This window comes from Salvia hispanica, chromosome 4 (assembly GCF_029641045.1).
Source record: "Salvia hispanica isolate PSC_SH4W2 chromosome 4, Shi_PSC_v1, whole genome shotgun sequence".
In the NCBI taxonomy this organism is placed as follows: domain Eukaryota; kingdom Viridiplantae; phylum Streptophyta; class Magnoliopsida; order Lamiales; family Lamiaceae; genus Salvia; species Salvia hispanica.
The window spans coordinates 23,724,660-23,739,373 of record NC_142695.1 but is presented as its reverse complement, the minus strand read 5'-3'; the positions used below and the strand labels follow the sequence as shown (position 1 = coordinate 23,739,373).

Sequence of the window (14,714 nt, the reverse complement as noted above, 5' to 3'; positions counted from 1 at the left end):
AGTTAGGTGAAGTCCCTCTCACAATAATAGCCATGTCTTCTCATTGCTTTTGGCCATGAGAACTGATTCAAAGGACACCTTGATGCCGACTATTCATCTCATTTTCCCATTACCACTTCTCTTTTCAGCATTCTTTCCATCTCTCATCACTACTTCATTTATATCCAAAATACATGCCTCTATTTGTATTCAATCTATTTATGGCCTACAATAATTCCAAATCAAAAACTTGGACAAACCGAGTAAAAACCGCTAACTCAACAAATTTGCCTCTAGCTACATTATTACTATTATTATTATTATTATATTCCATAAAAGAGATGGATAATTAATCCATAATTAACCCGTGATGTGTCCAAAAATATAGAGATGGATCCATTGACAAAGTAAAATAAAATACACCATAAAACATTTCAGTTCATGAAGGTTTGATGAGTGGATGGATCCCGTTGGCGTGGATCCAGTTGAACTGCGCCTGCGGGAATCCTGATGATACTGCAGCAGTGGCAAACAACGGCATTTGCCACTGCTGTTCGTTATAGGCCATCTGCCTCGGCTTGCCCAATTGCACCTGTTTTTGGCTTACAATTGTAATTTAAATTTTCACAACAAACATACTTATATATATATGACTATGATCAATACCAAACCATTCTTAAACCTTAAATGTCGAACAACCTCCTCATAAGATAACCTGGAATTCATTATAATGAACTAATACCAAACTTATAATGAACTCCAAATTATGCATGTCATTGTTTTTTTAAATCTGAATTCCTTATAACGAACTACAAATAAAGTTGTAATTAACTCTGCATTATGTTATAATGATGTATGTGCGCGCTATATACCTGATCTGGTCGTCTCCAAACATCAGTTTTGGAAGCTGAATTGCCCAAACTGAGATCAAGACTTGTGTCTGATGTAGACTTGTTGTGTGAGGGCTCTAACATAGTAAGTATTTCATAACTAAATCAATAGTAATTATGAAAATGTAGTATACTATAAATTGTGGGTTTTATAAGTCACCTGCAGCGTTAAGTTCATCATCATAAATGCTGGGTTCAAAATTAGTAACTGCTTCCTTTCCATTGCATTTGATAGCGGCTTTATCATAAGCCCTGCAATTATTATTACTATCATATTATTGTTTTGGATGTTAAATTATCAATTATTATTGTGGCCAAGAAAGAATAATGTCTGTACCTTGCAGCTTCAATCTCAGTATCGAACAGACCCAAATAAACATATCTGTTTCAATAATCAATTAAAATTAAAAAAAATATGAATAATTTTGATGGCAATTATACTAATAGGAGTATTACTTTTTGCCCAAGAATTGGCCCATTCTGGCCTCCCATCTTCCACATTTGTGCAAAGTAACGCCTCTGTACTTGGAGCTACCCCGCGGGAAGCCCGTGCTTTGTCGCCTGAGCACGTGCACGAATTCCTCCTTCGTTAAATTGTTCATCTGTTACAAGTAGACGATCTTGATCACTACATTTTCTCTAACAAAACCATATACTTAATTAATTAATTACTTGTTTTAAGTCGTCTTCATAATCTTCAAGGCTGAAGTTTATGTCTGCCTCCACTCCTCTGAACTTGATGGCTGCCCTATCATATGCACTAAATTCAAATTGCATCAAATTAGTCATTGTTATTTAACATGAAATACTATGATTAATTAGGGCTTGTGAAGCGGAAGAGCTAACCAAGCAGCAGCATGAGCCGTGTCAAATCCACCTGTGCAAAAAAACAACATTTGAATTAAATCAACAAAATCAATATATTTTCACACTTATTAGCAATTGAAAACCAACCTAGATACACCTGCTTCCCACAATCCCTGATGACAAAAGAAACACAAAATGATTAAACGAGAAAAGAAAAGAAATTAAATTAATTAAAAAAAAGTAGTGAGTGTGTCACTTTATTAGAGGCGTTGATTTTATAAGATTATAACAAAACAAGTGTTGAAAACGAAAAGCATATGCTGCTATAGTTAATACTACCATATGTGCGACTCCCAGCGGCCGGTTCGGCGGTAGAACGTGACGCCACGATACTGCGAGCTCCGGGACCTGGGGCCGCGGCGGCTCTTCTTGAGGGGCTGGGCCACGTCCGCACTGGGGGGGCCCGATTCGCAGCATTTGACCGGGAAGAACTGCCGCGTCACCGGATCGCCGCCGCCGTGATCCACCGAGAACCCAAAAATTCTGCTGCTCCTCTTCCTCCCGCCGTCGTCCTCCATCACCACCGCCGGAGAGCTGCGGAGAAACCACATTTCTCAGCTTGGAAAATAAAGAAAGCAAGGAAGAAACAAGAGAAGATAAAATTAGCAAATACCAAAAGGGGGTCTGTGTCAGCACAGTCTCATCAATAGCAAATTAAAGGCTTTCAGCATAGATTGGGAGCAGATGATTATAGATATTCTCTGTAACAGTGACCAGTGCTACAAAACTTCAAAATGGGAGTGGGAGAGACAGAAAGAGAGAGAGATGTTTAGAAGGAAGGATAGTGGCTGGTTTCTGTTTTGGTGTTTGAATCAAGAGCAGCTCTTTTGCAGCTCATGTTCAATCAAGTCATCAGTAAATGAGAGAGATTTGATTTTTCTTTAACTCTTTCCATTTATGTATGTCTGCCGCTTGGTGTCTTCTCTTATTTACCATTTTATCCCTTCTACATTTCTACTCTTTCATCGTTTGGTCTCCTCATTTTTAAAATGTTTTCCATCCCCAAATTATTATGCCATATCCACATGATCAAGGAGTATCAAATTATACTAATTGAGTATATTTACTTATTTAAGATTGTTTGGATGTCAACCAAATAAATTTTAAAACAGCTAAAAAAACCTACGGATAAATACAGTACTTCCTCCATCCCATCGAAGATAAATTTTAAAACAGCTAAAAAAACATATAGATAATTACAGTACTTCCTCCATCCCATCGAAGATAAATTTTAAAACAGCTAAAAAAACGTACAGATAAATATAGTACTTCCTCCATCCCATCGAAGATGATCTTCCTAAGATAACTCATTATTAAAAGTAAAAACTTCATTGTCTCCACTTTGTTCCTTTTCTTGTACTTTAGAGCATCCGCAACGCGGGCTCGATTTTGGCTCGGTCTCGTCTCGACGAGACGAGCCAGCATCGAGTCAGCGTTGCGAGGCTCGTCTCGTCCCGTCTCGACGAGACGAGACATCTCGTCGCGCGACGCGACACGGCGAGGCCGGCCTCGAGCTGGCGAGACGACGCGCTCGCCCACGTGGCGCGCGCTGGAGCGTTGCGTGACGCCCACTCGCCGGCCCGCGAGTGGGCGTCGTAATTATGACGTAATAATTTTTTTTTTTTTATAAATTCGAAAAAATCGAATTTAATAAAAAAAAAAAAAATTCAAACGGTCAAATGACCGTTGGGGACCAAACGGTCGAATTTTCAAATTTTTTTTTATTCCTCTATAAATATACTTCATACTCCATTCACCATTTTACACACAAACACAACTTTCATTCCTCATTCCTCTTCTATTTTACACACAAACACTACTCTCAAATTGTTGAAAAAATGTCCGGCGATGGAAACTCCAGCGGCGGCGCTCCGTCGGGTTCGACTTGAACTCGTTCGACGATTGGGCGAGCATGTACAACTGTTTGGGTACTCCCGGTTCGTCGCCGGGCACCCAAGGCTCGGCCACCCCGCCGGCGTACCAAACACCACATTTTGATGTGGATGCATACTATCGTCCCTCCTCCCCCCAGAGGTACGGGCAATCGCCGGGATTATACCAAATTCCGGAGAATTTTTTTGGCGCCTGATCGCAGTTTGCCCGACTGGCCAATCGGTGGAGGCTCCGGCTCCGGCTCCGGCAGGATCAACCTCAGTCTCGGCGTCAATGCCGAGGAGGAAGAGGAGGCAGCGGCTGCAGAGGTTGGTGGAGACGGCAGCCGGCATGCATACAGCCAAGCCGAGACGTTGGCTCTGTACGACGCTTGGATCAGCGTCTCGTACGATCCTGTCGTCGGGAATCAACAAACCCACAAGTGCTTTTGGGAAAAAGTCACCGAACTTTACAACGCCCGAAGGCCGACGAATACCGTTCCCCGCAACGTGAAGATGCTCCGCAGTCATTGGGACCGAACCGACAAAGATGTCAAAAAATTTTGCGCGATATACAGGGGAGAAGAGGCGAATTATCAGAGTGGAGCCAGTGGAGCCGACATTCTGAGAGCGGCGTTGCGGGTCTTCAAAGACTACGTCGGCAAAGATTTCAAGCTTGTCGATGTTTGGTCGCAAGTCCACCACCTTGACAGGTGGGCTGGCGGTGTCGAGTCAGCCTCGGGCTCGAAACGCACGAAGCGCACGGCGCGTGGCCACTACTCGTCTAGTGATGGCGGCGAAGGCAACACCTCACGTGAGGGCACGCCAACAGATGATGCAGGGGGGTCTTCTTCCGGTGTACGACGTCGGCCGCAACGGACCAAGGCGGCGAAGGCGGCTAGAGCCAGGGGGAGAGCGAGAGCGAGAGGGATGGGCCGCGGCGGACCAAGCCAGGCGGGCGAGGGCTCGGGCTCCGGCACGGGCACGGGCTCGCACACCCTAATGTCCATGTACCTAGTCGCCACGATGGCGGACCTCTCAAAAATGAATCCTGGCCAAGTTGCAGCCCATATGGCCGGAATTGAGTATATGAGAGCTCAACTTGGTATAGTTGTACCGCCGACTTCGGGGATGATGATTCGCCGGCGGAGTAGTTTTTTTATTTTTTAGGATTTTAAATTATGTACTTTTTTTATTTTTTAGGATTTTAAATTATGTATTTTTTTCTATTTTTTAGGCTTTTAAGTTGTAATATTTATTTTATTTTAATGAAGTGTGTTTTTATTAATTGAATTTGTTGGAATTAAAAATAAAAAATGAAATTGAATGAATAGTTAAGAGATGGTTAAGAGATGGTTAAGAGATGGAGGGTTGCGGGTGCTGTCTCTTAGTTAAGAGATGAGCTGAAAAGTACAGTGGGGCCCATGAATAGTTAAGAGATGAGACGGTTAAGAGACGGATAAGAGATAGCGTTGCGGATGGCCTTATTCTCTTCATATAACACATAAAATAAAACTGCATAAAATATCGTGTCGCCTAAGGAATTAGTCATCTTTCTTACGAAGGGAGTATATGATATGAATTTTAATTACTATGACCTTTATTATAAGTTTTTTTTTAAGTCGCCCAAATTTTGCGAAACTATTTATAAGCATACAAATCTCTCTTATCGTATAAATGACAACTTAAAAAACACCACCCAAATTCTATCCTTGGACTACGAATTCATTTATCAAATTGATGAATGACTTTAAATATTCATAGTTTAAGAATTAAAGTTATTTACAATTCAAAACTGAAAATTAAAATTTTATTTTATTTAATTCCCAAATAATATGATGTATTTGAATTAGTATAAGAAAATATTAAACCAAATATTGTAATTAGAATTGTAGTAGGAACAGGGTTTGGAGGATTATTATATATTGAGAGAGTTGTTAATGTTCCGCTACTGAGTTGGGAAGTCATTTTGGTACATTTCATAATAGTAGAGTCATTTCTATTTTTAGTAAAAGTCAACACATTTCTTCTTTATTACTGAAGTCTCTCTTCATCTGTCTATCTTTTTCATTTTCTACTTAATTCTTTCTTTATTTATCTCACTTAACACAATATTTTTTATCCCATGAATAATAAACAATACTCCTATTTCATTTTACAAAACTCTCTAAATAATATATATATATATATATATATATATATATATATATATATATATAGGTTTGTGTTAAAATGACAACCACCCTTAAAATGACAACGTGACAACGCTTACTTAGACAGCAATCTATAGATTGCTGTCTAACGTGTTGGATATTGCTGTTCAAGAAAAATTGCTATTTAAAGGCCAGCAGATTGCTGCCCGTCTTTTTTGGAGTTTTTTTTTTTTTTTTTGCCACGTGGCAGTTTATTATTCGTCCACGTGTACAAATGATTGGCTAGGAATGGTGGTATGGTGTTATTTTAAGGGGTGGTGACACCCTAACATGCCCCTATATATATATATATATCAGTTCATGTAGACTTCAATTATTTTTTTAAAATGAGTGTCCAAACAAAATCTCTCTACCACAAAGAGACGGAGTGAATATTTCATGCATTCTTTGTATAAATATAAAAATGGTTAACCCACACCTATAATAGATAGATACACAATTCTGAATTTTTTTAATTATGCGATTTCCGATAATGAATACTTCGATAATCACTGCAAAATTAGTTTGTACACTTTGTCATTTACACATTTACTGTGCCTATATTTAAAAAATACTCAAAACGTCTTTGACATTTGATATAACAACATTAGAGCATCCACAATGGGTGACCGATCTCACGCCCTATCGCCCAAGATCGGGCTCGGGCGTCGTCGGCACCCATTGCAGAAGTCGGGCGCGCCCGAGGAAGATCGACCGATCTCTCGCCCGATCCATCAGGCGTGAGATCGGGCATCCGTTGCAGCCCGATGCCCGAGCCCGATCGGACGTTTTTCCATTTTTTTAATTTTTTTTTATTCTTAATTCTTTAAACCGTAAAATTAAACCACTATAAATACCCAACTTTCTCTTCACTTTTCACACACCAATACTCTCTACTCCCCACTTTTTCTTCTCTATTCTCAATATTCACACTTTCAGAAATGGATCCGACTCAATTCCCAAACCCCCATAATGTCGACGACGATATGCCCATGTTTGGCGGCGGCAGCGGCGGCGACGGTTAGATTTAGATGACTAGTTTGGTTTTTTATAATCTAGTATTTTAGTTTAATGTAGTTTTTTTAGCTAAGTAGTATGATATAGTTTTTTTTTAAAAAAAATTAAGTAATGTTTTTTTTTGCATTTGTGGTGTTTAATATAATATATTTTGGCATTTTAGTAATTAAAAATAAAAATAAAAACCAATGATTTAAAATTGAAATGGAAAATGGATAAGAGATAGGGCATCCACTAGGACTACACCATTGCAGAAAGATATGACATGCTAATGTGGCAACCACTAGGGCTCTCACTAGGACTATCACTAGGGCATCCATTGTGGATGCTCTTAGTAAACTATAGTACTCCCTCTGTCCTGACTAAGATTAACATATATTTTTAGTTGACACGAAATTTTAGAAGTTGTTGATTAACGTGTTTCATTGGAAAGAGAAAAAAAATTGTGTAAGTATCAAATGGCGAGAAAAATAGATTGAAATATTTTAATTAAAAAGGAAAAAAGTTATTGAGTGTATTAATTAAATAAATAAATTACTTTATTAGAAAACAAAATATGTCACTTATTTGAAACAAACTAAAAAGAAAATGGAATCATCATAGTTGAGATGGAGGGAGTACTTTTTAGAACTTTGTTGAGTTAAAATGCCCGTTTTAGTCCATTTATTTACATGGAAAAAGTTCAAAATTGCAAAAATCATTCTATTGATATTAGTTTAAAGTTCGGAGACATGTAATCAGGGGAGTGTTATATTGCTAACTAAATGCTTAATTGCTAACTACAATTCAATAATAGCCATTAGATATTCAAATTAAAGGCCTAAATCATCAACCACGAAATGTCAATACGATCAACAAAAAACGTCAATAAGGCTATAGGATTAATTCTAATAAAAATCAATAGGGGTATTAATGTCAAGTTAGTTATAACTAACTTTTAAAAGAAATCCCACAACTTTAAATTCATATAACATATATCAAATTAAAGATAGTTTTATAAGGATTCCAACGATATACTATATGCATATGTTCCGACGTCAAAATTTGAAAAAAATTTGAATTTTTTTATTGAATTTTCGTATTTTTTACGAACAGATTTATGTCAATACACCTTACATAATATGTCAATATTATGCTTGTAAAATGTCAATATGAAATTGTGTTCATATTATTATGTCTTCGTGTTGATGTATTTTATACACTGTATTGACATTATATTTCTAAACCCTAAATTTGATAATTGCTATTATCTTTTTAATATTAAAAAATGAAAAACGAAATTACATATGGCAAATTGTAGACCACAAGATTTCTAAAATCTTATGGTCTTAAATTAGTTGTAGTTAGCAACTAAGGGATGAGTTAGCAATTGATCACTCCCCCATATAATCATATATAAAGAATATTTATTTTATGGATAAATGAATAAAATTTAAAAGATAATATTACGGCAGATTCGAACATGAGATCTTGACTTTATGCGTTACCTACTAGGCTAACAAACGCACGTACATATAACAATATTTTCAAAGTTTGAGTAGACAAATCTTTAAATAGTTAGTATATATTCTCACGTTAAGCAAATTCAAATTAAAAAGAATTATGATTGTCATATTTTTCTCCTAGCATTCCTACTAATGGAAATAGCACCAGCACTCGACCGATGACTTACTAATAAATTACCATCAAATATTAGCAACACTAATTGACACTAATGTCATTTTCATTCATTGATTTCCACGTCACCTTTATTTCATACCAATTCCCTCACTCATCGCTCGGATATTAAAATTTCGTGTCGCCCTAGCTTATTTCTTACTGTCAAATACACATATATACATTTTTCTATAGATTTAAGTAGATTTAAAAACTCTATGATTGATTTAATCATGTATTAGACACTTGGCGCTAGAGAAATATTATAGCATCACACACATGTTTTCAACCTACGTTTTAGTTTTGTTTGCTGGTTTTAGGTCATATAGCTCCTAAAACTTGCCTTTTTCGCATGGTTAGTGAAGCCTCTGCTATTTTTTAACAATAACAAAAATAAAGCTTTATGCACTTTAAGTAGCTGGATTTCATATCCACTTAAACAATTAACGGAGTCACTAAAACAATTAATGGAGTTTGCTATCGTTGAGGATATTCAAAACCAAGCTTATCTATAGTTTTATGAAAATCATGGATCTACTAGTTGTGGATAGATAATGCTTACTAACATTATGACCACTTATGCATCTGTCAACTCAACAATCCGTGAGTTTTTCATTTCCTATATAAAGTAAATTTTAAATTCATAATTTTAGTGCATGGGTTTGATATTAAATTTGTAGTAAATGGATAAGCATTGACCATGAAAACTCTTGGTCTCCGCTTAAGTATCACACCTAATTTTTACTCCCTCCGTCCCGCTTTAGCACTCCCATTGACTTTTCTGCCCTCTTTTTGTAAAAATAATAAAAAATAGTTAAAGAGGAGAAATGATAAATTAAGAGAGAGAATAATATAGAGAAGAGTCTTATCTACATTATTGTCTCTCTTACTTTACCATTTCTTTACTTTAACTATTTTTTATCATTTTTACAAAAAGAGGGCAGAAAAGTCAATGGGACTGCTAAAGCGGGACAGAGGGAGTACTATTTTTAATAATAGACCTCACATTCCATTAACTCATTTATCCCTCACATCATATCATCGAGTAGAATAATACTCCATCCGTTTCCTAAAAATAGAAACTCTCCATTTTACGAAATGGACTCCATAATCCACTAACACTTATTCCACTATGTTTTCACTTCATCTCTGCTCAACCGTCCGATAAGAATATGCACTTTGGATTGGACACGAGTTTTAATGCAATTGATAAAGTAAGAAAGGGGTAGAGAGAAAAGGCACACCTCATTATAAAGAAGAGAATTTCTAAAATTAGAAAGTACATATTCTTGTGGGACAGACTGAAAAGGAAAGAGTGCATATTCTTAGGGACAGAGGGGGTATTATTTTACATATTCTTTCTCTTCCTATGTGTTGCATTACCAATTATGAATTAACTATCGTGCCATTTCAAATGCATATATTTTTATGAGACGGAAGTGTTGGGGCGAAAATTGCAAATTAAATAAATTCTCAAAAGAATCTATTTAGTTGATTATGTGGATCGATTGAATTCATGCTTAGAACACGATGATTGCGCATTTAATTCATATAATATAATTAAATTATGAAATTAAATCTTACATAGTGATTTTCGAAAGAATCGAAGTGGCTTGCTATGTCTCCACGTGAAGAATCTTGAATTGATTTCTAAACCATAGATCTTCTAACCATGACCCAACTCTAATCTAACTTCCTTGTGGGAGGAACTTGTTAGAAATGTAGAGATCTTGAAGGAGAACCAAGAGAAACCAATTGCTCACTTTGTGCAATTTTCGAAAACTCTTATTAACGAGGAGGCCGATTGTGTAGTGTAGAGGCTAGGTTAGGGATCTATGGGACTTGGACTGGGAGGTGTTTGGACCATCTTTACTAATTAAATTATAACCCATAATTTAATACAAGGTCAAAGGAATATTTCTTGGACCACTATAGAAGAAATACTTACCACCTGTCCAATCCAGAATTACAAGCAATCTGGGTTACCTCTTTAATAAATTATTTCCAGTATAAAAAAACAACTATATCCATCAATTAATTTGTTAGTATGTTATGGACTTTAAATTAATTAATATTATCTTTTATTTTTCAAGAGATTTTACAGTTCGAGATGTATATTTAAAATATATTTTTCCTATTATTATTGGAATAAATTTCAAATCGGCCGGGTTTTGAATAATAAACTTTTCTTTTTTTGAACACATCTTGGTGATATAGTCAAACCACGCAGGGACACGATTCAATGTGATAACAAAACTGACATCATACTACCATTACCCAAAATACCAGGAATATTGGGCTACGAAAAATCTGCACCTACTAATAAGAGTCTTATTTCACTTTTATCATAAATGACAAGTAGACCTCACATTCCACCAACGTATTTCACTAATTTTTGTTATTATAAACTACTATATATAAGTAAGACCCACATTCCACTAACTTATTCAGTTCACTTTTTTCTTTAATTTTTTTAAAATTTGTGCTCAAATCAATATAACTCATATTATGGGATAAAGAGAGTATAAATTAAACGAAAGCTGGAGTTTTAGATTTGATCACTTCTTCAAAAAAAAATATGGATAAAAGATAAGCTTATGGATTTGTATCATACTCGATTAATTATGTACTTCATCCGTTCTATTGAAAATGAGCTACTTTCCTTTTTGATTTGTTTCAATTAAGATTATTTATTACTTAAAATAGAAATATTATATATTGAAAATTACATAAAATCTTGTGCCGCTCAAGAAAGCGGTTCCCGTTGGAATAGTACTAGTTTAATTGTATTAAAATTAATCATAATTATAACATAACTATTAAAAAGAGGAATAATACTGAAAGTGATGTGTTTACCTGTGCATCTGAAATGTTACATGAATATCATGGTATTATTTTGGTTACTAAATTATTACTCCTATGAAACGCAACATAATTCGTTATACTTAATTTTCAGCTCAAAGTACTGCCTTGTCTTTAACTAACGTTTAATAGTTTTAGTTAAAAAATCATGAGTCATGACTAAAAGTTTCGCGGTTGTATATTGTAGGCAATATTATGATTAGTTTACGTTTTAGTTGTTGTTAAGTATAATACTAACAAGAATAAAACCCACGAAAATTACCGTTTAAATTATTTATATATCTCGAACATAATGTAAGCTCTAGCCTCTCAATTACAATTTGATCCTCTCCTATATTTTAATAATCGAGGATTTCAGCTAGAGTGCCCTTTAACGACTGAGCTAACTATATGTTACGCTAATTACTTAGATTCGGCACCAATTGATTAAATTTACCAAAGTCATACATACATAATCCAACTAGATTATTCAATTTTACCCTCCAGCTTGCATTGTACAAATAAGTACTATTTTTATTTCCTTATTTTAGGTTAATTATAAATGGAAATAAGTGAAACCATTCCAGTGACGTTACTGCATTGAATGTTACTAATATCACATATGTTTGTAATAAATAAGAAGTAGTAGAAATTAATGAAAAACGGCATAGTTTTACGAAAGTAGACAGTTTGGGAAACCTTTGGTTGAATGGCAAATTTGAATATCTCACGCCATAGATTAATAAGAGTTGCAAATGCAGGCACAAATAGGCCATCCCATTTAAAGCCGTAGAAAATCATAATTTTCCACTTAAAGAAATTAAATATTTAGCTACTTAGTACAATTCTTATGTCCAACCTCCTAAATAATTTATGGTCCATCCTATGTAATAATGTTGCTCTTATTTTCTCTACCTTTATTTGGAGGTGTCTCCTAGTTATTGGTGGATTTCTACTCTTCTAGTCCTATTTATTCTCAAACCATTAAGAGCCTTTATGTAATCTATCCCCCTAATATGTACCAAACTAGAACCAAAATGAGTTAAGCATGTTTCCGCCCTTATTTTATTCTATGAATTTTGAGGATAATAATGTTGAAACGGAGATGTCATAGGCCATTTTAACATAGAGATTGATAAGAAAATATAAGATATTAATAATTTAACCTATGTAAGATCTCGGGTTAAATTGCCACATAAATGATTGAATTTTGGGGTTAAATTGCCAAATAAATCATCAAATTTGATTGAATTTTGATCGGTCTCATATTATTTAAAACAAAATGATAAGTCACCAACAATTTTCCTATATTCTTTAATTAGGGATGTAAAGTGGAATATATATTCGTATAAAACAAACGAGAAGACAAAACGACGTTGTTTGTAATGTTTTCCAAATAAACCATTAAGTTAGGTCAAATTTTGGCCGGTCTTACCTCATTAAAAAGATGAATTTATAAATCTCGAAGTTCGACAATTTCACAATCATCACATCTTTCTTAATTTGGTGAAATCAATCGTAGTCTGTCAACTAAAAATATCTATATGGACAAAACGATGTCGTCCGAAAATACTGAATTACAACATAGCATTAGTGATTATTTTTACTTCATCTCACTTGCCTCTCTATCTCTTACACTCATTACTCTTTCTTCGCAATCGGTAGTGATATGGATCCATGTAGATTGAGATCCATTAACCCAAGATTTATACCCTTAAATGGTGATTGATCTTGAAATTGAACACAATAACACAGGGTGGATCTAGCCTTAAAAAACTAGATCCAAAATGAAGACGTGTGAATTTGATATTAGCTAAATCTATTGATGGAGAAAATACTCTAAGCATTCTTCAACATACTAGATTCAACTAATGGCTCCAATATTCGAAAGAATTCACAAGCCCTTTGATGCATACTTATACTTGATCATATTTGATTGAATCAATTGATGATCAAGCAACCTAGAAACTAGAATTAGATAAAAAAACCTCTCACCAATGAGAGATCAAAGCTCACAGGCTACAAATTCAATATTCAACCATCTAGAAAAATGAGAAAATGTGCCAGTTATAGCTTAGGCCCAAATTCCAAGAAAGGCCCACGGAAACTAGCCTTTGCGTGAGCCACTCGGGTGGGTGGACTCGGTGGCCTCGAGTCACCCGTCCGGGTGGAATCCCCCTGGATTGTCGACGTCTTAGTTTTGTCACCCATTGAGGTGGATTTTGGTGGCCGAAAGTCACCCATCCGGGTGGAACATTTTGACCACACCATGCCTTAGTTTTGTCACCTGCCCGGGTGGCTTTTGGTGGCTGAAAGTCACCCGTCAGGGTGACATTTTTCTGCGTTGCGTGACTTTCGTAAAACGACCACAACTCCCTTCACCGGACTCCAATTGAGGAGTGCAATATATGATGGAACTGGCAGCAGAAGCGGGCGCATAAATAACAATCACATAATAATCAGATCTATTTAGCAGATTATTTAGACAAAACCTATTCACGTAATTTTGCCATGTATCATGCTCATAACTTGAGTTAATCATGCTTTAAGAATATTGAAACCTAAAACATGCTTTTCTACGGAGCAGAAAAATACCTAAATAATTCTCCAAAGAATTGAAGATGCCTAGCCTCTTCTCCACGTGATGCTTTGAGTACTAGACCACAAATCTTCTCTCTGGTTCCCGAACAGTATCCCAATATCAGTGTGGGCTGATCTTACTAGAATACTAGGACTTAAATAAAGAAGACATAAGAAATCCTTTTTGAAACAGGAGAGGAATTCGAAAATTCCTTCAGCTTAGGGGCTGAATATTTTCGAAAATTTTAAAGATAAAATTGTGATGATTTTTGTCTCCTTTATTCTCCTATATATTAAGTTCTTTTTGGGCCCAGACAGGGATCTATGGAAGGTTTTGGATATGGGCTCATCCAATTTACTTTTTACTAATTAAATTGAACCCACAATTTAATATAAGTTATAACTGGAATATTACGAGCAGCCACTACATAAGTAATATTGAACTCTCCCCATCTAAATCCGAAATTACAAGTAATCCGGGTTTCCGTTTAACTTTTATTTCCTGCGCTTAAGATTAAAATGTCCATTAATTAATTAATGTCTGCTATTGACTTAATTAATTAACTTCTTATTAATTCCAAGAGTGGACTTAGCATGAAACGCTTATTTATTATTCATAGAGTAATCACACTCCAACTAGCTAGGTTCCGAATAATAAAACCTTGTTTCGCGCTCCTCTTGAGGACATTATCAAACGAGACTCAGCTCGTGCACTATTCAATATAATAGCAATCCTAGCACCGCTAGATATTGATCACCACTAACCAATATATCAGGATAATTGGGTTACGAAAAACCCGCACCATTTGATAAGTCAAAGC

The 14,714-nt window shown here is 35.6% G+C and overlaps 1 protein-coding gene across 1 annotated transcript; it reads right to left on the bottom strand.

Annotated features, from left to right (window-relative positions):
• Window positions 1-336: 336 nt before the first annotated feature.
• LOC148927509 (floral homeotic protein APETALA 2-like) lies at window positions 337-2,622 on the bottom strand. Its single transcript, XM_089069752.1, has 10 exons — window positions 2,350-2,622; window positions 2,016-2,270; window positions 1,824-1,849; window positions 1,716-1,746; window positions 1,542-1,629; window positions 1,326-1,471; window positions 1,207-1,251; window positions 1,030-1,121; window positions 852-946; window positions 337-571 (listed from the first exon to the last, which is right to left on the bottom strand). The coding sequence occupies exons 2-10, from the start codon at window positions 2,252-2,254 to the stop codon at window positions 419-421; spliced, it is 915 nt and encodes a 304-aa protein (XP_088925878.1). The 5' UTR covers window positions 2,255-2,270; window positions 2,350-2,622; the 3' UTR covers window positions 337-418.
• Between the last annotated feature and the right edge of the window lie 12,092 nt (window positions 2,623-14,714).

Bases quoted from the DNA above. Each gene is read 5' to 3' on its own strand.
- LOC148927509 (XM_089069752.1), bottom strand. From the start codon at position 2,254: ATGGAGGACGACGGCGGGAGGAAGAGGAGCAGCAGAATTTTTGGGTTC. The intron at 1,850-2,015 runs GTAGTATTAACT...TTTTGTCATCAG, and splicing joins CGCTGGGAGTCGCACATATG to GGATTGTGGGAAGCAGGTGT. The intron at 1,472-1,541 runs GTAATTAATTAA...TACTTGTAACAG, and splicing joins ATGAAGACGACTTAAAACAA to ATGAACAATTTAACGAAGGA.